Genomic DNA, 25,238 nt, shown 5'->3' with positions numbered 1-25,238 from the left:
TTTCTCGAATTTTCTTCGTGATATTTAATTTTTTTAAATTTCCCGCAATTTTTAAATTTCCCACCACCTCGATGACACCCAGCAATGCAAATCACTAGACATTTGTTTTCAGTGTTGGGAAAACACCCTGTGCGGTCCAGAAAATACAGTACCATTCTGATTGTCTGTTATTGACAGTAAAGCAGTTATCAGATGCAACATATCTGCTAAAGAGACTGGCTACACTATGTTTGTCCGTTCTCTTCAAAAGTATTGCTGCGTGGTTGGGGATCATTGCTAAGTAGGACTGACGGAGAATGTCTACATAGTACAAAGAAGGACAGGTCGTTTTGTATTATAGCGAAACAGGGGGCACATTGACACGAGTATGACAAGCGACCTGGGGTCACAGTCACCTAAACAACGGCGTTTTTCTTTGAGTAGAAATTTTTTAGGTACTTTCGACAACGAACTGTCTCCTCTGAATACGACAATAAGTTGTTGACTCCCACCTACACGAAGAGAAATGATCATCGTAATGAAATAAGAAAAACAGGATCACTCGCGTTAAGTGCGAATTAAAGAGGAAAGTAGATGATTTAAGGGAATTTTTCCCGAATACGTCACACGCGTGAATCCATGATCTGAGCTGGGAAAACGGAGAGGATATCCAAATTAATTTAGTAAAAGCTGAGGGATTGGTGAAACTATGTACATTTTTCTTACAAAATAATGCTCAAAGCTGAGTTTATTGATTACGAAAGAAACTAATGCTGCCTCTTTATTATAAACTACCTGCGATGTACTTAACTGAGGGCATGTATTTGATTTGAGAAATGTACATGTTGTGTTCCTCTCAGGAAGACAACGTTGGCATAGACATGAAAAATTTCTTCGTTCACATTTGAGTAATTTTTGACATTGGCTGGTAATAAGAGGAGAAACATCGCCAGTATAAGGCACAATGGTAGTGGAACATTCTAAAATCCAGAGCTGTCCGACATTTTCAACTGCGGTGGTGACCAAAGTAATGATTTTGAGATTTCGCAACAATTGTCTCTGAGTGTATTTGTTACTAGTTCAAGATCTGGATTTCTTCTGACATCTGTACCGAAACAGTGGGGAAAACTACGGGTTCTATTCGAGAGGGTCCCAATATCATTATCAATATGGAGGGATGGTGGTGGGTTGGTGGAGTGTGCGGGGTGGGGAGCAACTTCACTAGTTACCTCCTTTATGTTGTTGTTGTTGTGGTCTTCAGTCCTGAGACTGGTCTGATGCATCTCTCCATGCTACTCTATCCTGTGCAAGCTTCTACATCTCCCAGTACCTAATGCAACCTACATCCTTCTGAATCTGCTTAGTGTATTCATCTCTTGGTCTCCCCCTACGATTTTTACCCTCCACGCTGCCCTCCAATACTAAATTGGTGATCCCTTGATGCCTCAGAACATGTCCTATCAACCGATCCCTTCTTCAGGTCAAGTTGTGCCACAAACTTCTCTTCTCCCCAATCCTATTCAATACTTCCTCATTAGTTACGTGATCTACCCAATTAATCTTCAGCATTCTTCTGTAGCACCACATTTCGAAAGCTTTTATTCTCTTCTTGTCCAAACTATTTACCGTCCAGGTTTCACTTCCATACATGGCTACACTCCATACAAATACTTTCAGAAATGACTTCCTGACACTTAAATCTATACTCGATGTTAGCAGATTTCTCTTCTTCAGAAACGCTTTCCTTGCCATTGCCAGTCTACATTTTATATCCTCTCTACTTCGACCATCATCAGTTATTTTGCTCCCCAAATAGCAAAACTCCTTTACTACTTTAAGTGTCTCATTTCCTAATCTAATACCCTCAACATCACCCGACTTAATTCGACTACATTCCATTATCCTCGTTTTGCTTTTGTTGATGTTCATCTTATATCCTCCCTTCAAGCAACCAATCAATTCCGTTCAACTGCTCTTCCAAGTCCTTTGCTGTCTCTGACAGAATTACAATGTCATCAGCGAACCTCTAAGTTTTTTTTTTCTTCTCCATGGATTATATTACCTACTCCGAATTTTTCTTTTGTTTCCTTTACTGCTTGCTCAATATACAGATTGAATAACATCGGGGTGAGGCTACAACCCTGTCTTACTCCCTTCCCAACCACTGCTTCCCTTTCATGTCCCTCGACTCTTATAACTGCCATCTGGTTTCTGTACAAATTGTAAATAGCCTTTCGCTCCCTGTATTTTACCCCTGGCAGCTTTAGAATTTGAAAGAGAGTATTCCAGTCAACATTGTCAAAAGCTTTCTCTAAGTCTACAAATCCTAGAAACGTAGGTTTGCCTTTCCTTAATCTTTCTTCTAAGATAAGTCGTAAGGTCAGTATTGCCTCACGTGATCCAGTATTTCTACGGAATCCAAACTGATCTTCCCCGAGGTCGGCTTCTACTAGTTTCTCCATTTGTCTGCAAAGAATTCGTGTTAGTATTTTGCAGCTGTGGCTTATTAAACTGATTGTTCGGTAATTTTCACATCTGTCAGCACCTGCTTTCTTTGGGATTGGAATTATTATATTCTTCTTGAAGTCTGAGGGTATTTCGCCTGTTTCATACATCTTGCTCACCGGATGGTAGATTTTTGTCAGGACTGGCTCTCCCAAAGCCGTCAGTAGTTCCAGTGGAATGTTGTCTACTCCGGGGGCCTTGTTTCGACTCAGGTCTTTCAGTGCTCTGTCAAACTCTTCACGCAGTATCGTATCTCCCATGTCATCTTCATCTACATCCTCTTCCATTTCCATAATATTGTCCTCAAGTACATCGCCCTTGTATAGACCCTCTATATACTCCTTCCACCTTTCTACTTTCCCTTCTTTGCTTAGAACTGGGTTTCCATCTGAGCTCTTGATGTTCATACAAGTGGTTCTCTTATCTCCAAAGGTCTCTTTAATTTTCCTGTAGGCAGTATCTATCTTACCCCTAATGAGATAAGCCTCTACATCCTTACATTCGTCCTCTAGCCATCCCCGCTAGCCATTTTGCACTTCCTGTCGATCTCATTTTTGAGACGTTTGTATTCCTTTGTACCTGCTTCATTTACTGCATTTTTATATTTTCTCCTTTAATCAATTAAATTCAATATTTCTTCTGTTACCCAAGGATTTTTACTAGCCCTCGTCTTTTTACCTACTTGATCCTCTGCTGCCTTCACTACTTCATCCCTCAGAGCTACCCATTCTTCTTCTACTCTATTTCTTTCCTCCATTCCTGTCAATTGTTCCCTTATGCTCTGCCTGAAACTCTGTACAACCTCTGGTTCTGCCAGTTTATCCAGGTCCCATCTCCTTAAATTCCCACCTTTTTGCAGTTTCCTCAGTTTTAATCTACAGGTCATAACCAATAGATTGTGGTCAGAGTCCACATCTGCCCCTGGAAATGTCTTACAATTTAAAACCTGGTTCCTAAATCTCTGTCTTACCATTATATAATCTATCTGATACGTTTTAGTATCTCCAGGGTTCTTCCATGTATACAACCTTTTATCATGTTTCTTAAACCAAGTGTTAGCTATGATTAAGTTGTGCTCTGTGCAAAATTCTACCAGCCGGCTTCCTCTTTCATTTCTTACCCCCAATCCATATTCACCTACTACGTTTCCTTCTCTCCCTTTTCCTACACTCGAATTCCAGTCACCCATGACTATTAAATTTTCGTCTCCCTTCACTATCTGAATAATTTCTTTTATTTCATCATACATTTCTTCAATTTCTTCGTCATCTGCAGAGCTAGTTGGCATATAAACTTGTACTGCTGTAGTAAGTGTGGGCTTCGTATCTATCTTGGCCACAATAATGCGTTCACTATGCTGTTTGTAGTAGCTTACCCGCATTCCTATTTTCCTATTCATTATTAAAGCTACTCCAGCATTGCCCCTATTTGACTTTGTGTTTTTAACCCTGTAGTCACCTGACCAAAAGTCTTGTTCCTCCTGCCACCGAACTTCACTAATTCCCACTATATCTAACTTTAACCTATCCATTTCCCTTTTTAAATTTTCTAACCTATCTGCCCGATTAATGGATCTGACATTCCACGCTCCGATCCGTAGAGTGCCAGTTTTCTTTCTCCTGATAACGATATCCTCTTGAGTAGTCCCCGCCCAGAGATCCGAATGGGGGACTATTTTACCTCCGGAATATTTTACCCAAGAGGACCCCATCATCATTTAATCATACAGTAAAGCTGCATGCCCTCGGGAAAAATTACGGCCGTAGTTTCCCCTTGCTTTCAGCCGGTCGCAGTACCAGCACAGCAAGGCCGTTTTGGTTATTGTTACAAGGCCAGATCAGTCAATCATCCAGACTGTTGCCCTTGCAACTACTGAAAAGGCTGTTGCCCCTCTTCAGGAACCACACGTTTGTCTGGCCTCTCAACAGATACCCCTCCGTTGTGGTTGTACCTAAGGTACGACTATCTGTATCGCTGAGGCCCGCAAGCCTCCCCACCAACGGCAAGGTCTATGGTTCATGGGTATATCTAAGCGATATTTTTTTCTCCAGTTTTGCAAGTTTGTCTATTTTCCCCTACACTCTTAATGAGTTTAGTTATTTTTCAGTACAATCTTTGGCAGGTAATTATTCATATTGAGCAACACGAAGTGGTAAAGTAATACCTCGGCCGACAACTTCCAAGATGCATTATACTCAAGCATTGTGTATAACTAAAATTACTTGAAATGCAGAAATTATGTAGAAAAATTTTCGACTTTCTGATGTCACCGGCAAGTGAACCAAGAAGAAAAACGCAGCTGTAAAGTAGTAGTTAGGCAGTGAGTCAATCAGTGCCATTTTCTGTTTACGATTTTGTGATATGTTGTAATGACCCTCAGCGTAACCATATGTAACATACTGTGCATGAACAGGCAGGGAGACAGATATGGTACGATTATGCCATACCAGAACAAGCATTGGAGGGAGTCACATACATTAAATATGAAGTAGTATACGTACTAAGCGGTTCTAAGTGGAACGGCCAGGTAAAAGTAATCGCAGGTAAGACAGTTGTCAAACTACGATTCATTGTTAGAATCTTCAGGAAGTGCAGTCCACACTCTTGTGAGATGGTTTACAAAATCTTCACTTGTCAGACTCCGATCCGTACCAAATAGGATTAAAACAAGGAACAGAGGAAAGCCAAAAAAGAAGGTTGTGATTTGTTACGGCATCATTTAGTAAGCGCGGAAGTGTCACGAAGACGCTTCGGCAGCTCCAGTGACACACGCTACAAGAGAGGCTTTCTGCATCGCAGCGTGGTTTTCTGGTAAAGTTCCGAAAGGGTACGTTTCTGGAAGAGCCACCCAATACATTGCTTCCTCCTATGTATATCTTCCGGAAAGTCCATGTAAATAAAATTAGATTCCAGCTTACAAAGAGGCTTACCAGGAACTGCTCCTTAACAGATTATTCGCGACTGGAAAAGGAAAGGGGGGTAGTGACAGAAGTCAGTAAGTAACACCTGTTACACACCCCAAGGTGGCTTGAGGTGTGTACATATAAATGTTGCTGTAAAATGTATCAACAAAGTAGAAAGATAATTGTCCACAGATTGTCTGCAAATATTAACCTCGTTCCAAGTAATGTAATAATCTCTGATGCTGATAAGAATAAATATACTTAAGCTGATTCCCAAAACAAGGCAGTTTTCAAACTTCAGAAACCACTTATTGAGGAAAGCCTAAACAAAAAGGCTATACTGTTATATAAGATGAAGATACAGCTGCTTCTTAGAGTTGCAATAAAACGATTTAAGGAAAATATATTTAAAAAAAAGCGTTTCTTTTCATATTTCCTTCGCTAACGTGGTTGGTTGAGTGCGTAAGTACAAAACTGGACGTTCTAAACTCAGCCAGGTCTTAAACCTGCAGAAATAAAAAAAAATCTCAGCATTAACTTTAACATTTTAATCTTAAACATTTTGAAATAACAGGAGTCAACAGTCGTAAGTTAAGAAACTATCATCCGTAGCAAAACGCCAACATTTTACGTATGGAACAAATGTCCAATGAAACATACATGTTGAAGGAACACAAGATTACAGTGTTACACCGAAAAATTTAACACGTATCATATTCTTACGAGACGCAGGATGTGCAAATCGGTTGTATCAGTACAAATCAAATCAATAATACACTCCTGGAAATTGAAATAAGAACACCGTGAATTCATTGTCCCAGGAAGGGGAAACTTCATTGACACAATCCTGGGGTCAGATACATCACATGATCACACTGACAGAACCACAGGCACATAGACACAGGCAACAGAGCATGCACAATGTCGGCACTAGTACAGTGTATATCCACCTTTCGCAGCAATGCAGGCTGCTATTCGCCCATGGAGACGATCGTAGAGATGCTGGATGTAGTCCTGTGGAACGGCTTGCCATGCCATTTCCACCTGGCGCCTCAGTTGGACCAGCGTTCGTGCTGGACGTGCAGACCGCGTGAGACGACGCTTCATCCAGTCCCAAACATGCTCAATGGGGGACTGATCCGGAGATCTCGCTGGCCAGGGTAGTTGACTTACACCTTCTAGAGCACGTTGGGTGGCACGGGATACATGCGGACATGCATTGTCCTGTTGGAACAGCAAGTTCCCTTGCCGGTCTAGGAATGGTAGAACGATGGGTTCGATGACGGTTTGGATGTACCGTGCACTATTCAGTGTCCCCTCGACGATCACCAGTGGTGTACGGCTAGTGTAGGAGATCGCTCCCCACACCATGATGCCGGATGTTGGCCCTGTGTGCCTCGGTCGTATGCAGTCCTGATTGTGGCGCTCACCTGCACGGCGCCAAACACGCATACGACCATCATTGGCACCAAGGCAGAAGCGACTCTCATCGCTGAAGACGACACGTCTCCATTCGTCCCTCCATTCACGCCTGTCGCGACACCACTGGAGGCGGGCTGCACGATGTTGGGGCGTGAGCGGAAGACGGCCTAACGGTGTGCGGGACCGTAGCCCAGCTTCATGGAGACGGTTGCGAATGGTCCTCGCCGATACCCCAGGAACAACAGTGTCCCTAATTTGCTGGGAAGTGGCGGTGCGGTCCCCTACGGCACTGCGTAGGATCCTACGGTCTTGGCGTGCATCCGTGCGTCGCTGCGGTCCGGTCCCAGGTCGACGGGCACGTGCACCTTCCGCCGACCACTGGCGACAACATCGATGTACTGTGGAGACCTCACGCCCCACGTGTTGAGCAATTCGGCGGTACGTCCACCCGGCCTCCCGCATGCCCACTATACGCCCTCGCTCAAAGTCCGTCAACTGCACATACGGTTCACGTCCACGCTGTCGCGGCATGCTACCAGTGTTAAAGACTGCGATGGAGCTCCGTATGCCACGGCAAACTGGCTGACACTGACGGCGGCGGTGCACAAATGCTGCGCAGCTAGCGCCATTCGACGGCCAACACCGCGGTTCCTGGTGTGTCCGCTGTGCCGTGCTTGTACAGCCCTCTCGCAGTGTCCGGAGCAAGTATAGTGGGTCTGACACACCGGTGTCAATGTGTCCTTTTTTCCATTTCCAGGAGTGTATTAGACCTGATTTTGGACTATTTATTACATTTTTGTTCGCTCATTTCGTACAGGTGTTAATCTTTTCTTTGTTTTTGTATCGTTGCATAGTAGCCCTTCTTCGCAGAAATTCCCTTTCATACAGTTGTAAGTTAAAGATTCATATGATTTTTGTGATACAACGTGTTTGTACAATCTGCGTCTCGTAAAACTATGGTATGTTATTAAAAAAGGTTTCGGTGGAACACTGGAACCTTGTGTTCATTTATAAAACACATTTTATGTCGTATATTTATTCCATGTGTGACATGTTGACGTTTTATTGTGAATGACAGGTTCCTAACTTTGCGTTGTCTTCTACACGTATTTTAATTTTTTTAAGATTATCTAGCAAGGCGAAAAAATATTTGTTACTAAGATATTTGTGTTTGCGTAATTCTGCAGGTATATAGTATTTTGCTGCTCAAAAAGTTTCTTACTCGTGTTGCTTTCTAAACGAACGAATTTCACAGCATGATGGTTACTACAGCTATAGCCAGTTTGCATTCAACCCGCATTTTATTTACACATAGTTTCTTACATTAACGCTCGCAATAGCAAGCGGGATAGGGGGAACTTTATGCCCACCGTTCGAATATATCGTTATCTAGACACGTACCTTATATTTCAAAATATTGGAAAAAAGCTTGTTTTTGCTTTTAATGATTTCCTCTATCACATTCTGTAACTGTTTTAAATTTTCCAGTAAAACTTAAAATAAAAATTAATTATTTAGCAATGGCTGTCACTTTTCACAAGAAATGTGATATTCATATTCTGAGGTTCAGGGCCATTCTTACTCAGCAGTATATTCTTCAAAAGTATGTGATGAATAGAGATCAAAGACAGTTAACGAAATGTGTTTTCTTTAAAACTTTGTTTGCGGTTGTCATAAAGTATAGCCCTTTGGTTAAGGAAAACGCGTTTGTGTTGGTAACATTGTTCTAAATGACGTTTTTTGTCTCTTAACACTATTTACACTTTAGCGCCCATTTGAAAATCGTGTTGTAAAAAGATTTTATGACAATTAACTAAATTCTATGTTAAAAAAATTCTGTGGTGGGAATAAAGTACCCACCCTTCCCCACATTGGGGGTACACATAATGGAAAATAGTTTGGTATTGATAGCTTAAGAGCATAAAATTACTGTCGAGAAACATCACAAAGTTGACTGTGATGTATTTTCTTTTTTATATGATAGTTTTTACCATCTCTGTTAAGTCGTTTTTTAGCAGAGTAGTATTGTATACCTTGTATTTATATGTTAAGAAGTTTTTCTAAGGCGATTTATGATTTCAGATCTGATGTTAGTTGTTACTGCCCAGTCACCTTATTTTAATTATTTTACGCAGATTCCGTCTAGGTATTGAAAGATTTTTGTACTTTTTTTTTAGTTTTAATAAATTACGTGAAGACAGCGTACTTCCTTCCTGACAATGTCAGTTGTTACAAATACTTGGAACTCTTGGCAGAACAGTATTCTCCAAAGTAAACACAGGGTTTAACAAAATGTACGGCACAAATTGCTGGACACATTCTTCACGCGTAGTCGAAGAAATAATGTTATATGAACTTCGGTCTGGAAAACCTTTGTTTCCATGTTGGTCTAAGGCTTACAGTCATGGACTGTGCGCCTGGTCCCGGCGGAGGTTCGAGTCCTCCCTCGGTCATTCGTGTTTGTCCTTGGGATAATTTAGGTTAAGTAGTGTGTAAGCTTAGGGACTGCTGATCTCAGCAGTTAAGTCCCTTAAGATTTCACACACATTTGAAAAAATTTGTTTCCAAGTTACAACTCAAGCACAAGAACAGAATGTTAGGATTATGGGGAACACGCACTCTTGGTAAGGTCTGATTGTGTTGTGCATAGCCAGTGTTTTGTTTTACATGCCTTTGTTGCCATGCGATGTACGTCATTACTTGTTTACAGGTGACGTCAACTGTTCCAGCGATCTGTATGACCGCTACAAGCACCCGCGTTACTGCGCGAAGTTAATCATAGACGTGGCTCGAGCAATGGCAGTGTACACAAATGCGGAGATGGTAGACGCCCTTGCGATTTATGGATTAGCTGACGGCAATGTCGCTCGCAATCAACATTTTTACCGGGAGAGATTTACAGGACGAAGGCGTAATGACAGAAAAAAATGTTTTTAAGCCACTGAACATGAGACATTTAAGCCTGATACTCACGACGTGGAGAGGCCTAAAAGGACAAGGACACCGCAACAGGAGGCAGAAACTCTTCATGCAGTTGATGATGACCGTAGTGTGAGTGCAAGGTGGATGGATAGAGATGGACCAATTGCCTGGTCTCCTCGCTCTCAGGACTGGAGTTTTGTTTCTGGGGGTCAATAAAAGCTCCTATGTATGGGACCTCAGTTTAAGATGTTCAGTCTCCGTGTCCGTTTTATGGGGGGCTGCGAAACCATACGCAATTCTCCAGGGATACATCAGGGCATCAGAGATTAACTTCAACGGTGGGTTGATGCACGTATCAGTGTCCACAGAGGGCATACTGAACATCTCATTTGAGAAATAGTTGCACGTAGTATGCTGGTGCGTTCTATTCGCGTGTATTTCTTATGATTGACGGGTTGGAGAAAATGAATTGTAATATGGAAACAAAGCGTTACAGACCCATGTTTATATAACATTGGGTCTTCGTGTACCTGTAAGAAATGTGTCCTGCAACTTGTGCCGTACAGTTTGGTTACGCCCTGTATATGCAAATCTACCGGAAGTGTTTGTATCAGTAACTAGTTTCCTGAATGAAATATTCACTCTGCAGCGAAGTGTGCGCTGATATGAAACTTCCTGGCAACTTAAAACTGTGTGCCAGACCGAGACTCGAACTCTGGACCTTTGTCTTTCGCGAGCAAGTGCTCACCCAAATGAGCTAGCACGACCCACGACCTGTCCTCACAGCTCCAGTACTTTCGGTGGCTCAGTTGATAGAGCACTTGCCCGTGAAAGGCAAAGATTGCGAGTTCGAGTCCAGGTCCGCCACATAGTTTTAATCAGACAGGAAGCTTCAGTAATTAGTGTGAATGTAGAAGTGCTGATTATTGTTAACCCCCGCTTATATTCATAAATGTCGCTTTCACTTATTCTGTGGGAGATAGCGAAATTACACGTGGTTGATATCGTTGTTTAATGTATTACATTTGAAGTGAAACAGTGTTCTGAAGCAAACCGCTGGCCTCCGTGTTCCAGTGCTGGAGTGGGAGGGGGAGGTGCTGGAGCTGACGCGCATCTCTCGCCTGGACATGGGCGCCTACCTGTGCATCGCGTCCAACGGCGTGCCGCCCACCGTCAGCAAGAGGATCAAAGTCAGCGTGGACTGTGAGTACCGTCGCTGAGCCAGGCGCTTCGAGTAGGTCTACAGACCGAGTAGGGCAGTGAGGAAGTCTGTCGACTGAAATCAATCATACCAGAATTTTCAGCAATCATAACTATCGATACACTACGTATGTAGGTAAATTATGGATGGTGGTTTTCGGTTGGACCCTTTTTTTGTCTCCAGAATAACAAGATGTTAAAAACCGCTATAAATAACCGGTTTCTGGAATAACCGGTTTCTGAAACAACTGGTTTTCAGCTTCTTATTGTTATTATTTTCAAAAATAAACGTAGACGTCGAACAAAGATTGAAAAAATCTAATGACGGTGAAGGAGAAGGAGATATTGACTGAGAGGAAGTTGAGGTTGTGGCGGAAGTCTGTCTATCTCCAGCAAAGGTGAAGGCGACACGGGCGGCGACGGCGTAGGCGAAAGGGTACAACTTGATGGTTACCCTGCACCTTCCTTTTGGACAGTATCCATTTCTCCTCCTGATGCAACCACAAAATTAAGAAATCCGCGTTTATCCTAAACTGATACTGAATCAATAAAATAATAGGTGTAACAATCAAATTTACCTTCTCAGCCAAGGAACATTCTCCATACACGAGGGCTAGAAGTTTAATAGTGGCCACTGTTTATTTAGAGCTCGTACAAAATAGATACGTGTTTCAAAGTTACACTAACCTTCAAAGTAGACACCAGGATTGTGTATAACCCGTTGCCAACGGGTTTCTACCAAAATGAATTGTAATACAATCATTAATAGAAAACAACTCAAAAGTTAAATTCAAAAATTTATTAAGAGACAGTAGATTTCTCGTCAAGCCCTGCATATAACCAATTAAATAAATAAATATTCTATATTCATAGCAATGCCACTTGTGTTGACAGTTCGAGCGGCGCGGTCTATTGTCCGACGAATTTGTAGCAGTTCTGAAGCGTATGCCGTGAAGTGTTTCCTTCAGTTTAGAAATCGAGTTGAACTCACGAGGGCTTAAGTCAGGGGGGGTGCAGTAGGTGGTACAGCACTTAGCAGCTCCATCAGTCAAACAAATCAGTAATAGCTTGCACTGTACGTGATATGCCTGTTTCTTTACCCAGTTATTACTAAAAAATTAGAAGAAACTGTTACCACCATGACCGAACAAATATTGATAAATACCGGTTACTCAGAACTAAAGTACCGGTATCGGTTTTAACTGCTCGGTTTTTCCCGTCCCTTAGGTAAATACGGACTTTTGTGCTTCATACTGCTGTATCAGCAAGAGTTTTAATTTACCTGCGGTATTCATTGTCAACTTTGGTACGTGTCATATTTTAAAACGAATGTATTCCACCCGACGCCGGCACTATGAACGCATAAATGTATTTCACATACTGTTTCACGGGATGTAACACCTCATGCAGCGGGGATTAGGTAAAACGTGCACATGAACCTCTCAAGGTTTCCAGCAAGTGGTACTAGGTAGAGCGGAACGTAACGGAACATGACTTGCTTCTGTGACTTATTTAACTCTTGTCTGACCTGAGGTATTCAAAGAAGTAATTATGAAAACTACAGAAACCAAGTATGACTGTTTCAAAATTTTGAAAAGTTTTCAGAACCGCAACAAGTCACAACTTTTTTTTCACTTAATCAAAATGTTTAGAGACAAAAACCTCATCTTGAGTATATAGTGCCAGTGCAAAGAATGTTTAACGGAAGTGCACGTAGATTACTGAAGTCGCTCTTCATCGTAATGGCATGTGCTGTGGTCATGTTTCTTCGTGTGGCTGTCGTCCTGTATCTACAGCAAAGTTGATTCGATTGTGATGACGAGTCTTAAATTTCCTTTACGACTTTATAAAAAGTGGTTAGCAAGATCCAAGAATCCATAGCAATGGATCTGAACACATCACACGAAGACAGCCGTTTCATGTGACAAAAGGTGGCACAGCAGATTCCAAGAAAGTGGAGAACAACTTCAATATATGTATGCAGTTATGTTAAAGGTTTTTCGCGTTGCCGTTGTAGTGTCTAGGTAAGGTTTGCAGTCCGAAACACGGTGTTTTTTTAAAATAATTTAAGGTAAGTCAAAATTAGTTTGTGGCTGGTAGTGTTCTTTGACAAAGCTTTTAACAAATTCTTTTCTTTTAATGTAACGATGATATTTTAATGGTATTCGAAACATCATGAAAACAGAAGTGTAGTTTTGACACCTGTTAGTGTAGGCTTTCTAAGTTTTAACTCACGATATCCGAAAGACTTTGTAAAACTGAAACGGAAGGCTTCGGAAATTGACAGCTGCGGTGTAAATTCCACCAGTTGGGGTTCTCATCCCGGTGCTGCCATTGTACCAATACTTTCAACTGTTTGTTCCTTGGTACTGCTCACATGAACATGAGTATAAACAATCATTTGAAATACATTTCCTAATCCTCTCTTGACTTGGTAGAAGTTAATACACAATTCATTTTACGATATTCTTACCCAATTCTGTACCTGTGTTGTATATAGTGGTGGCAAGAGGAAATGGGTTTCACTTTAATAGCGTATCGCCACCTTCTTGCTGTACACAGTGTAACGACTGAGCCCAGCATGTGTGCCCCACTTTCGGGAATTTAGGCATCAGTAGCTGATAGTGGTATGGCAACCTTGATTGTGGCATATTTTGTTATTGCAGGTTGCATACATTCAGTGGAAAAGTTCCGGGGTTTCATAAATCCCCAATACTGCCGACTCCATTTGCTTTACCCCATGCTTAGGCATAGTTCTACTGTACTTTTCCGAAAGTTTTCAACGCCATTGCAGCAAGCATTATTTTACTAGGTTAGAAGTCTTGATCACGTACGATTTTTTTCGAAACTGGTTACTATTTTTGGTTTTTCAGCGACCGTGAGAGTTAGAAACAAAGAAAATGCAAACGAAACCTTACCAATAGATTTACTAAACAGGAATAGGCGTCAAAAGTGCGAACAAAAGGAGCAAGTTACCTAAACTTGAGCAGCAGCATGTTGATGCATGGTCAATATATGGAAGAACAAGAGGAGGGAATGCATGTATATAGATAAAATAAAGTTTACGATGATTTTCACATTCTAGACTTCATTCAGTCTATAATAAACAAGAAGTTATTGTTATTTTATGTATCGACTGCACGTCTTCATATCACTAGTAACGTTTAGTTAACATGTTTCTTTTATCTCACATTTAATGCCCATTTGTGTTTGGCGCATTTGTGGTACGCTTTTGTTTCTATTTTCTGAGTTTTATAGCTGATGGCTACTGAAAAGCGGTACTTCATTTTATTTTATTTGGTTTCAGGCAGAGCACATTTCAGCAGATACAGTTATTACACGTAATGAAATAAACAGAACATTGGTCAGTTTTCATTAAAAAATGAAAACATAATTAAACGATATGAGATTACCTTAGTCAGAATGCACTATTACATTAAAAACCACGAAATTTTAACATAAAATGTAATTATATGCACACATAATGAAATATTAAAGACATCCTTTAAAGCTGGATATCACAAAGACGAATGTAATGGCAAGTACATTTCGCAACTGACCTATTCGTGGGACTAAGAAACTGCAAACTGTTGTGCAGTGTAAAAGTTTTTGTATCATGGTATTAATCACATTTTATGAATATATGTCTTACGGCAATCATAAAGGTGAATTACAGAAATATATTCGCCGTTGCGAATATGGACAATCATCATCTCTATTATGGATTGACGACAACGAAAATTTGTGCCAGACCTGGACTTGATTCCAGATTTCCCGCTTATGGCGAGCAGACGGCTTACCATTTCACCATCCGACCTTGATTCACGCCCAGACCCTAATTTTCATATGTCGCCACCCATGTGTCTGCAACATGTACTCTTACATCCATTATGTATATTTCCGTACACGTCAGACGTCGTACTTGAAAGTCGCTTGCCCGATGTCAGCTGATAGATCCGATATTGCAGTGCCTGTGTCCTTAATAATTACGATGCAAAGTTCCTTCGAACATGCATTGACACGTTTTCATTGTCGTCATTCCATTGTACAGATGACAGTTGTCCACATTGGCAACTGTGAACATATTTCTTGAAATCCATAACTGCATGCATGTCCGAAGGAAGTTTGGATCGTAATTCGGAAGAACACAGGCCCTGCATTATTGTATAAAGGTGGATCATGAATACTCGGAATTTTACAATGTGACAAATGGAGTCAGACAGGGGGTATACTGTCATCACAGCCCTATGCAGAGTGTGTCGTCAGGGCAGCACTAGATGGTTGGGTTGGTGGAACTTCAATTGGCGGCAGAAAAATCTACAATGCATGTTTTAGAGATGATACTTTCCTCATGGCAGGGAGTGAGGAGGAACTTACGGATATGATCTCCACAGTGAAAACTATTAGGTTAAGTTTCGGTCCACATATAAACATGAAAAAGCCAAACTGGTGGTTATTAATCGCCAAGATTTAGTTCGAATTCAAATTAAAAGATGCTTCAAGGATCTGGTAGTAGTGAAAGATAGCGTAAACGTAGGATCTCTGATAAATGGCACAGGAAAGTGCTATAAAGAACCAAAACGAAGAATCGTTCGTGGCCGAACCCCAATGGTTAAACTTATTGAGATCTCACAGAGCAGGCAATATTGAAAACAACGAAGATCCGGCTCGTGGAATCGTTGGTGTTTCTGCTGTTTTCATACGGCTGCGAGAGCTGGACTATGAAACCCGGTGAGGAGAGTCCAATTGATGCCTTGGAGATGTGGTGTTGGCGGAACGTGTTACATGTACCATTGATAGAAAGAAGTACCAATGCTTCCACTACAGAAGAATTTAGCATCAAAAGACGTTTACCTTCCCGTGTCAGTTCCACTGACATATTTCTGAGAAGAGAAGGGTATAATTCGGACACAAATAGCTTGCAAGGAAGAATCGAAGGTAGAAGATCAAGAGGAAGAGCTGCAAGCAGATGGTTGCTTTATGCAAAGAAGATTGCCAGCCTACTTCTTCGCATTATATTAAGAAAACTCAATTAGTTAAGGAATGAACGAAGGGATGAGGTCACGACACTCCATATGTGTTAACCGACAAATAATGATGTTGAATAACTGTGGAGTGTTATCGTCAATGTCGCAGGAATCAACTCTTGAAAAAGGAACGAACTTTAAGAAATGTCGCTTTTTATTGTGTATTCATGTGACCTGCTCTTACTCTGTTAAGAGTAACAATTTCTCTTCTCGCGAGCGACAAGCTGAGAAACCAAGGCTGGTGTGGAATCTGTTGCTGAATTCCTTAGTACCATATGCCTCTGATGTTACGCTCTAGGTCCACTAATTTCGTCTATTCCGTTTTTGCTTGGCTGGCGAAGAAACCAGTAATCAATTTTAATACAATTTTATCTGACCAAGAAACCAACTTTTACAATCTAACGTGTGACAAAGGTCATCGGTCACCTCTGGAAGTACAAATGGCGTCATTTAGTTAATAAGCATTACATCACTGTACTTGCAGTTTCAAGAACATCAAACACCGTTAAAAGAAAGACCGTGTTTCTTTCAGCATCTCAGACAACACAAGAGTTAAGAGAATTGGCCACAGAATAAAATTAGGATGCTCTGTACCTGCTATTATTGAACAAAAATCTCGTTCCAGTGGATGGAACCGTTCGAGAAATAAAAAATGTTCATATTTCAAGTGATTCAGGTTTCATAACTGTAAGCTATATGGTAGGACGCAAAAGCACGCATGTAAAACGAGTACCGACGACGAAGTTTATTAGCTCTGATGGCGACTCTGAAACACTGGACTTACAGAACTACACGTTTGTTGGTGTGACAAAGGCCTTAACATCAGCGAGGCTTTTTGCTTCATGATGTAATTTACGACTTTGTTTGTGAGTAAGAAGACATCTGTAATGTGGGATTCTGGCTCTGCCGTGATGAAAAACAGTTTCGATTGATTAATTTTCCTTCCCAAACTAGTTTCAGCGGCAGTATAGTCATCATCACTAGGTGTTTCTTTATCCTAAAACATGCAAAATTAGTATCTTCATAAACGTTACCAAACATTATTACATGTGTACCGTTTTGTTCCAAATACTGTACTCTGTGAATAATTTAAACACGTCAGAGTTGTACTATTGGGAATTGCAGTAGTATTGTGGATACAGTTTCAAAAAATCGTTCAAATGGCTCTGAGCACTATGGGACTTAACATATGTGGTCATCAGTGCCCTAGAACTTAGAACTAATTAAACCTAACTAACCTAAGGACATCACACACATCCATGCCCGAGACAGGATTCGAACCTGCGACCGTAGCAGCCACGCTGTTCCAGACTGAAGCGCCTTTAACCGCACGGCCACACCGGCCGGCTGTTGATACAGTTTCTTTGTGGTCTAGGTTGTTACGTTATTGGCAATATTTCACGTTCGTGATTCGGTTTGCAGTCGCTTTTAAGTGCAGAAAAACTTAACTTTTACATCTTGGTCACAATTCAAAACATTACGCCACCTTCCTGTACCCAGGTGTAGCGAGAATGTATGACATATTGCGAGAAGGTTTGAAGGTTTTGAACATTGGTGTGCGTGTGTGTGTGTGTGTGTGTGTGTGTGTGTGTGTGTGTGTGTGTGTTAGTGAGAGACGGAGAGAGAGAGAGCGAGAGAGAGAGAGAGAGAGAGAGCGCTCTGTGTACATTTTTTGGGAGTTTCTGCGCGTTTGTCCTATGTATTTGTGTTGACAGGAATCGTATGTGAGTTGGTATATTCCTGTATTGCTGAGTTTTTCTGGTGTTTCTTCTTCTGATCTTAGTATATGTTGAACTTTGCTGGTTGTTCTGAATATTGCTGGGATCCCTTGCTTTTTTACTCAGTTTCCAACTCGACGTGCCATTTTACTATTGCATGTTAGTGGGTACCATCTTTCTTTTCCGTATGTAGTGTGTTCTGTTGTGTTGTCTGTGTGATCCGCCTCAGCACCTAGTACACATAAAAACTGTATCCACAACGCTACCGCAATTCCCAGTGGTATAACGCTGACGTATTGAAGTTCACCTTTTTTCGTATTCGTTAATAACATCCGTTGATACAGCTGCAGTTGACACTCTGCATGGCGAAGAAACGGCAACAAAACACAGAAAAAAACGTCGGAAATAACGTTAACTAACTTGGAAACCTCGTGGTGACTTAAAGTAAATAAGGTAGTATAAAACTACTCACTGAACTCAATATTTGCTACAATACAGTACACATGTAATGATATTTTGTAATAGTTACAACGATGCTAATTTGACGTGGTTTAGATTAAAGAAAAACTCACCGGCGATGACTTTGAACAAGAAAATAAATAAATCAAAAGTGTTTTGCATCAAGGCTGACCCACAGTCCCTTACTATTGTTTTGTTGAAAACACGGACCAGTGAGAAACTTTCAAGATAAAGTGATTATGAAAACATGTATTTGATACAAACAACTTTCAGAAGAGGGCAACAGTAGCTCAGAGACATTACGATCAACAATAAAAACACTCAACACTCAAAAACCAATCATATAACATACAAATTATAACAATTGAAAAGTCAAAAATTATGATGTGATTCTAAGAGCCGCACAGCTGTATGAAGGTCCTTCATTCGCAACTACTGGTTTCGCGGCAGTATAGACGCAGCTTCAGGTTTTTAATGGTTATATTTCCATACTATAGCTGGACAATTATGGAGTATCAGCTTGCGGGTAGTAATCCACGTTATGAATCAAATCAGATTTGATTCATTAAATCGGGTGATGCCGCGGGAATTAGTGTAGGAAACCAGACGCTTAAAGTAGTAAATGAGTTTTGCTATTTGGGGAGCAAAATAATTGATGGCAGTCGAAGTGGAGAGGATATAAAATGTAGACTGGCAATGGAAAGACAGTAGTCATAAGCAGGTGTATAGACATAAAAATATTTCTTGTCATTTCATTAGGCATTTCAGTAAATATCATAAATTAAGAGCTCCACAGTGTATCATATGTTTTCAAGTTTGAGCATGTCGTATTTGTGATGCTTTCTACAAAGGAATGTCAATAGCGAGGATAATGGCTCTTTTTTTTCTCTCCACCTGTGCCTCTGAAAGGCACACACTAATGGCTCTTTTTCAGGCGACTGTCGTGCAGCTGGGTGCCCACAACTCATCACGTGAAGGTGGTCACTTAACTTTCTTACTGAAATATTTACGACACCAGTTTGCATTACAGTGACAGTCTCATATAAAAAATTTCACAGGTCGAGAATTTGCGATGCAAATGTGTAGAAACAAAATCCCACGAATATAACAGTGTTCAAAAGTTTTCGTCGGCATTGTGACACATTCTCGCATTTACACACATTTCATAACTCTTAAAGTAAGATTCTTGGTTTCCAACATCCTTTTTTACAAGTCAGAGTCCCTAACCACTACTCATTATTCCTTACCTTATTACACATATACATATTTGTCGACACTTCTTCAATATTTCATCATAAGAAATATGCAGCATAATCAAATTCCTCATATACGGTAGCATCATCTTATTGATCATAAACATATCTCAGCAGCATAATACATATCATCGTCGTAATAATAACATCATAAGAGATCAATCACATCTCAAATTCGTCGTAGCTTTCTGAATATTTTAAAACCTAAAAAAAAGTCTCTGCTCATTTCAAAAGTGTTATGTACCTCAAACGTACTTGAAAAATCATGATTCCATATCAAATACGTCATTCAAAGCTCTCATAGTATCACAATGGTTCTGAAAAAATATGAACAGTTCACAAAGTACAGACAAAATACAATTTCATAAGTGTGAAGTTACCCAACTGTGTAATTGCGTAAACATGTGTCACTGATGTAGTAAAAAAAAGAGTTTATCTCTCAATTAAATGATCAGATAGCTGTGTAATTTGTGTGTTAGAGAAATATGGTACCGATGAGTAAAGTTGTGTAAGCAAATACCATATTAGCTAGGCTCCTTGTGCTTGCTACACACATGGTACACAAAGTGGGCGTGTACCCCTCTGAGGATTAATGTAATTATACCCTCAGGCGTTACAGATTACAGCAATGGAATGAAATGTATCACGGAAAACCTTTGTATCATTCTACTTCAAATATCTTTAAAAATAAATGATTTAAGTACAAAATTAATCACTCAAATACGTGTACTGTAGCACTAATCTGTGCGTCTTGTTGTAAGATAATCTCTGTGGAAGTGTCGTAGTTATTGTCCTCCGAAAGCTAAGTTCTGCAGAAGTCAATGTACTTACCTCATCATAAACGAAAGTGAAATGCTTTGCGTATAGATATCGTAGTTATTACATACATTACCGTGATCAAGAAAGTGCTATAATGTAATGTATTGTTGTGCTACGGAAAAGGCTCTCTCACTGTAGCTAAACCACAAAAGTTACTACTAAAACATGTTTTACTTTCCAGAATAATTCAGAAAAACTGTGCAGATATAAAACAGAAACACCGCAAAAGCAACATTGTAAATTGTCACTCATTAGTAGTGTCATGATAAAATCGTGTAGCTGTCACATAAATTAACCACTGTGTCATCTGGTATCTCACTGAAAGTACTTTAAATCCAGAATGTATTTTCAAGTAAACCAAAATGTTGCATTAAAATCTCATTAGCAGTACCAGTATATGTTCTAAGTATGTGAGCCTTATAGTCATTACGTAATCATGCAACTAACAAGCAAGAATGTACACACACAATAACACTGTGACGTCTGTTCACTATAACAATGCATTCGTAATTTCTAGTTAAATAAGTTATCTTGGTTCTTGATTGGATATTGAACTTCAAACATTGTTGCAAGATAACAGTTTCTAAGTCTGACAATGCATACTAGCAATGTGAAGTGAAAAGTTATATGGCAAAGACAAAGTTAAAAAGCAGATTATCTTTTAATAAACGGTTTTACATGTGAAATGTGGTGTAAACCTTTACTCTTCCTAGTACACAGAGGTTCAACTTGAACAGAATTATCGTGCGATATATGTCGGTGAGGAATGCTAAAATTTATCTCAAGGTTAGCGTCTATGTTATTTTTCTCTGAGCCAGTCGGCACATGCGGCTGCCTGCGTTGCGAGTCATTGTCTGTTCCTTTGTTGGCGCGTGTCGTTATTGGGATTAGGAGACCTAACTTCTACAAATTCACCTTGACGAGAGGGCCCTGGTGTGTTTGAATCCCACCAGTTCTGATGCAATTCAGGTCTGTCGTTACGATTATATCGTCTGTCGTCATGTCGGTAGATTCCATAGTTTCTTTCTTGCCGGTCACGTGGTGTGGAATTTCTTCCTGAATTGTAACTGCACACTGAACTGTTGCGTCTGAAGTTATTCTGTTTCCCTTGAAAATAATTGTTTTTGTTTCCATATTGTCTGTTTCTATGGTTATCTCTGTCATATTCATTACTATGGAAATGTGATCTTTCTCTGTAACTATTATTACTCTGCCAGTGGTTGTCATATGGGTGGTGTCTGCTTTGGTCACGATTTACGTTGTAAGAATAGAATTGTCGTGTCCAGTTATTGTTTCTGTCGTCACGGAATTGTGACAGATGTGACCTGTAGTGATTGTTTTTCCTGTTTTCGCATCCCGCGACTGTCTGTGTCAATTTCTAATTCTTGTAAGAGTCCCTGAAAAGCTTCAATGTCGTCATTGCAACGTCCTGCCAAAATAATATGTCGTAAATGTTCAGGTAATTTGATTAAGCAAATGCGGATGAGTTCTGAGGGGCTGTATGGGTTTGACAGGTACTGATTCTTGTGCAACATGTCTTCAAAATATTTCACAAGACGGAAAATTCAGATTGTTGAAAATGTTTCATCATTATGATGCCATGTTTTACTCGGTCTTGTGTGGCTTGAGATCAATATGCTGAGAGGAAGGCATGATAAAACTCTCCTTCACTGTGACAATCGTGAATGACCGATCGCATTCCTACAGCTGGTTCATTCTCTAAATAGCCACACATAAATTCTAATCTGTGTTCTAATGACCAGTTGGGAGGAAAACAATGTGAGAATTGATGAAGCCACGCTTGTGGATGAATGTCGTTGCCAGAATTCTTAAATATTTTGAATTTACGTGTAGTAATGAACAGCTTATAGTCAAAATCATCATGTCGGCGAGTCGCATGTCGGTCATTGTTACGTCGTTTCGGCGGTTCCATCTCAAAATTCTGTGTACCTTGCCAATTTCTATCGTAATTTCCGAAGTGCCCTGTGTTATTATTTTGTGGCTGTTCCGTATTTCTATGTCCCTCTTCCCGTATTGGAGCGCGAATGTCCTCTGAAATACGTAATTCTTGTATTACCTGTGTCAGCTGATCTTGTACTTCCCGGATTTCTCTTTGGTGTTGCGTATTAATTTGATTCTGATTTTGTTTGAATTTCCTAATTTGTTCGCACTCTTCTGTGTCATTAAAGACTGCCGGTTTTGTGTCATTCAGATTATCATCTACCTTCGTAGATAAATTATTTAGCTGATCCGAAAGTTCAACTACTTTCTCTGATAATGAACTAATTCCCTCCATGTGTCTTTCTGAACCAATTTTCAGAGTATCTACTGTGTCCTTTAAGTTTTGTTGAGTTTTTGCAAGTTGCGTAACTGAATCGGTAGATGCAAGTGAGTCAGTTTTAGCTTGCAAGGTCTCATGATTTTCGTGAACAATAGTTTGCAGTTCTTTTATGGCTGCTTCGTGATTCTGTAATGCATTTTCATGCCGCGAAAAAATAGGTTGAAAATGCTCACAAATCTGTGTTTTTACGTCATTACAGACTTTTTGACATTTCGATTCGATGTTATGTAACTCAGTAGTTAAATCTTCACGTGTTTGTTCAAGCGTGGTGTCTAAGTTTTGAAGATTTTGTTCCATTGTGTCTAACTTTTGAAGATTTTGTTCCATTGTGTGTAACTGTTGCTGTGTTTGTCTCTGGTGTTGTTCCACTGTGTCTAACTTTTGAAGATTTTGTTCCATTGTGTCTAACTTTTGAAGCCTTTGTCCCATTTGTTGCATTAACTGTAATAACAGTGCACTGGTGTTTGAAACATGTTCCTCAGTGCTTTTCGGCAGTGAATTCGCACCGGCAACATTCACATTTTGACAAGCAGAAAATGTGTCTTCACTTATTTGAGAAAACGGTGAGGACCCAAAACCTGAATCTACATTGTTTGCATGATTGTGGCCTGTCATTTCGGATTCCTGAGGCAAGCTGTTACCGACCGACCGATCGATAATGCTTCCCTGTTACTAATTGTTTCACTGTCTGCACCATTGTTTGCAGCCCGCTCCATTTCCCTATACACAATTACCAAATTACTACTTTGAACATTAGTTAATTCATTACTCGGTGGCGCTAACACACTGCTTTTGTCTTCACTGTCATTTCTCAGTTTACTTTGGAGCCTAGTATTACGTTTTTCACACGCCATTATTGTCACAATATTTCACACGACAACACAGAAAAGCACAATTTGAAGAGTAAATAAGAAAACACATTAACATAGCACTGAAAATAATCTCTACTTAATTGCAAGCGCTGCTGCGAAATACTTGGTGCAAATCTACATGCATGCCACAACTGTTTTACTGTACAACAATGAAAAACAACAACTACAAAGGAAATTCTCTCTATAATTACGCGCTAGCAATAAACAAAAGCTACACTAATTACACAAACTACAAGAAAAAATCAGAAGATTCCAGTGAGGTATCCTCGGCTAAGGGTCGACATATGAAACGTCCCCTTAGAACAATTATAAATGACTGTGCTTAAACTGGCACACAATATTTTTAGCGCAACGCAATCTGACTTTCAAAAAACCCCACAAAAGAATGGTCCTGACTAACATTAAGCTATACGTTTCACAAATCACTTACCTCTCAAAAATCTTGGTTACTCGAACTACTGCAATACAGCGAGTGCCACTACTGCCAGCTAAATAATAGGTTCAAACTATGGAAGGCACTAGCTACTGATAGGCATAGTTAGCACATGAAAGATTTTAGTAGAGAACAAACAATGTATTTACCTCAATAGTCATCAAGTCATAATATATATAGCAGTTCATGACATCCAGTCTTACAAATTTCAAAACTCCGCCATTTCTCTCCCCACATCCACCACTGCTGGCGGCTCACCTCCAACTGCGCAACGCTACGCCCTGTTCACATTCAGCTGCCCAACACTACAATGGCAGACAACAATGCAAACTAGCCACAGACTGCACACAGTACAGCCAGTGATTTTCATACAGAGTGCTACGTGGCGTTACCAATAAGAAAATCTAAACAGCCTACTTACACAACAACAATGTAGATGGACAATTACGGAGTATCAGCTTGCGGGAAGTAATCCACGTTGTGAATCAAATCAGAATGGTGGGTTGTCAAAATGTGCAAAGCGTGACTGCTGAATGACTCAGGACGGATAACACCCATAGGGTACACTGTAAGATCCGGTAGATACCAGTTAGCGAGGCTCATTCAGTTGTTATGCTTTACAGATTTTGACAAGTATCTTTTGCGTGTACTGGATTTTATTATGATATCCCACGATTCTGTTCTGATTCTTCATTTGGATAAGTTGTCGAATACCGGCATTCCGTAACTGTCCAATCACATAATGGAAATATGACCATTCTAAACCCAAGATGTGTCTATAGTGACGTGAAACGGGTAGTTGCGTATAAAGCACTTTCACACAGCTGTGCGGCTTTTGGACACACCTCATCATTCTTGGCCTTTTAACTGTTATAAATATTATGGTAATTGGAATGGTTATTGATTGTTGAGTGTTGATGATAACGATGTTTGGTTTGTGGGGCGATCAACTGTGCGGTCATCAGCGCCCGTACAAAATCCCATTTTTTACACAGTCCAGTTTTTTACTGAGTCCGGTCTAGCCACTGCCACGAATGATGATGATGATGATGATGATGAAATGATGAGGACAACACAAACACCCAGTCCCCGGGCAGAGAAAATCCCCAGTCTTGCCGGGTATCGAACCCGGGGCTCCGTGATCGACAGTCAGCAACAACGCTAGACACTAGACCACGAGCTGCGGACGGTTGCTGAGTGTTGTTGTTGTTGTTACTCATAACATCTGTTTGAACTGCTTGCGTCTAATGACGTATTGGCATTATTAGCCGTTGACAGTGTCACTCCAAAGTAGGAATGTAGCCAGCGGCGTCGTGGAGATGCTATTCCAGGTGCCGCCTCCAAGTGGGAAGTGGGCGCACTAATATCGTTCTATCACGCGCGCG

At 40.5% G+C, this 25,238-nt stretch overlaps 1 protein-coding gene across 1 annotated transcript in view; it reads left to right on the top strand.

Moving 5' to 3' along the window:
* The window catches only part of LOC126190988 (lachesin-like), a 979,391-nt gene that overhangs the window by 567,694 nt on the left and 386,459 nt on the right, over positions 1–25,238 (top strand). The window contains exon 4 of the mRNA XM_049931664.1: positions 10,806–10,934. Within this exon, the coding sequence (XP_049787621.1) occupies positions 10,806–10,934 (129 nt within the window). The remainder of the gene's footprint in view (positions 1–10,805; positions 10,935–25,238) is intronic.

Source organism: Schistocerca cancellata, chromosome 6 (assembly GCF_023864275.1).
Source record: "Schistocerca cancellata isolate TAMUIC-IGC-003103 chromosome 6, iqSchCanc2.1, whole genome shotgun sequence".
Taxonomy (NCBI): domain Eukaryota; kingdom Metazoa; phylum Arthropoda; class Insecta; order Orthoptera; family Acrididae; genus Schistocerca; species Schistocerca cancellata.
Note: the sequence above shows the minus strand (reverse complement) of the source record. Positions and strands in the feature narration are given on the sequence as shown.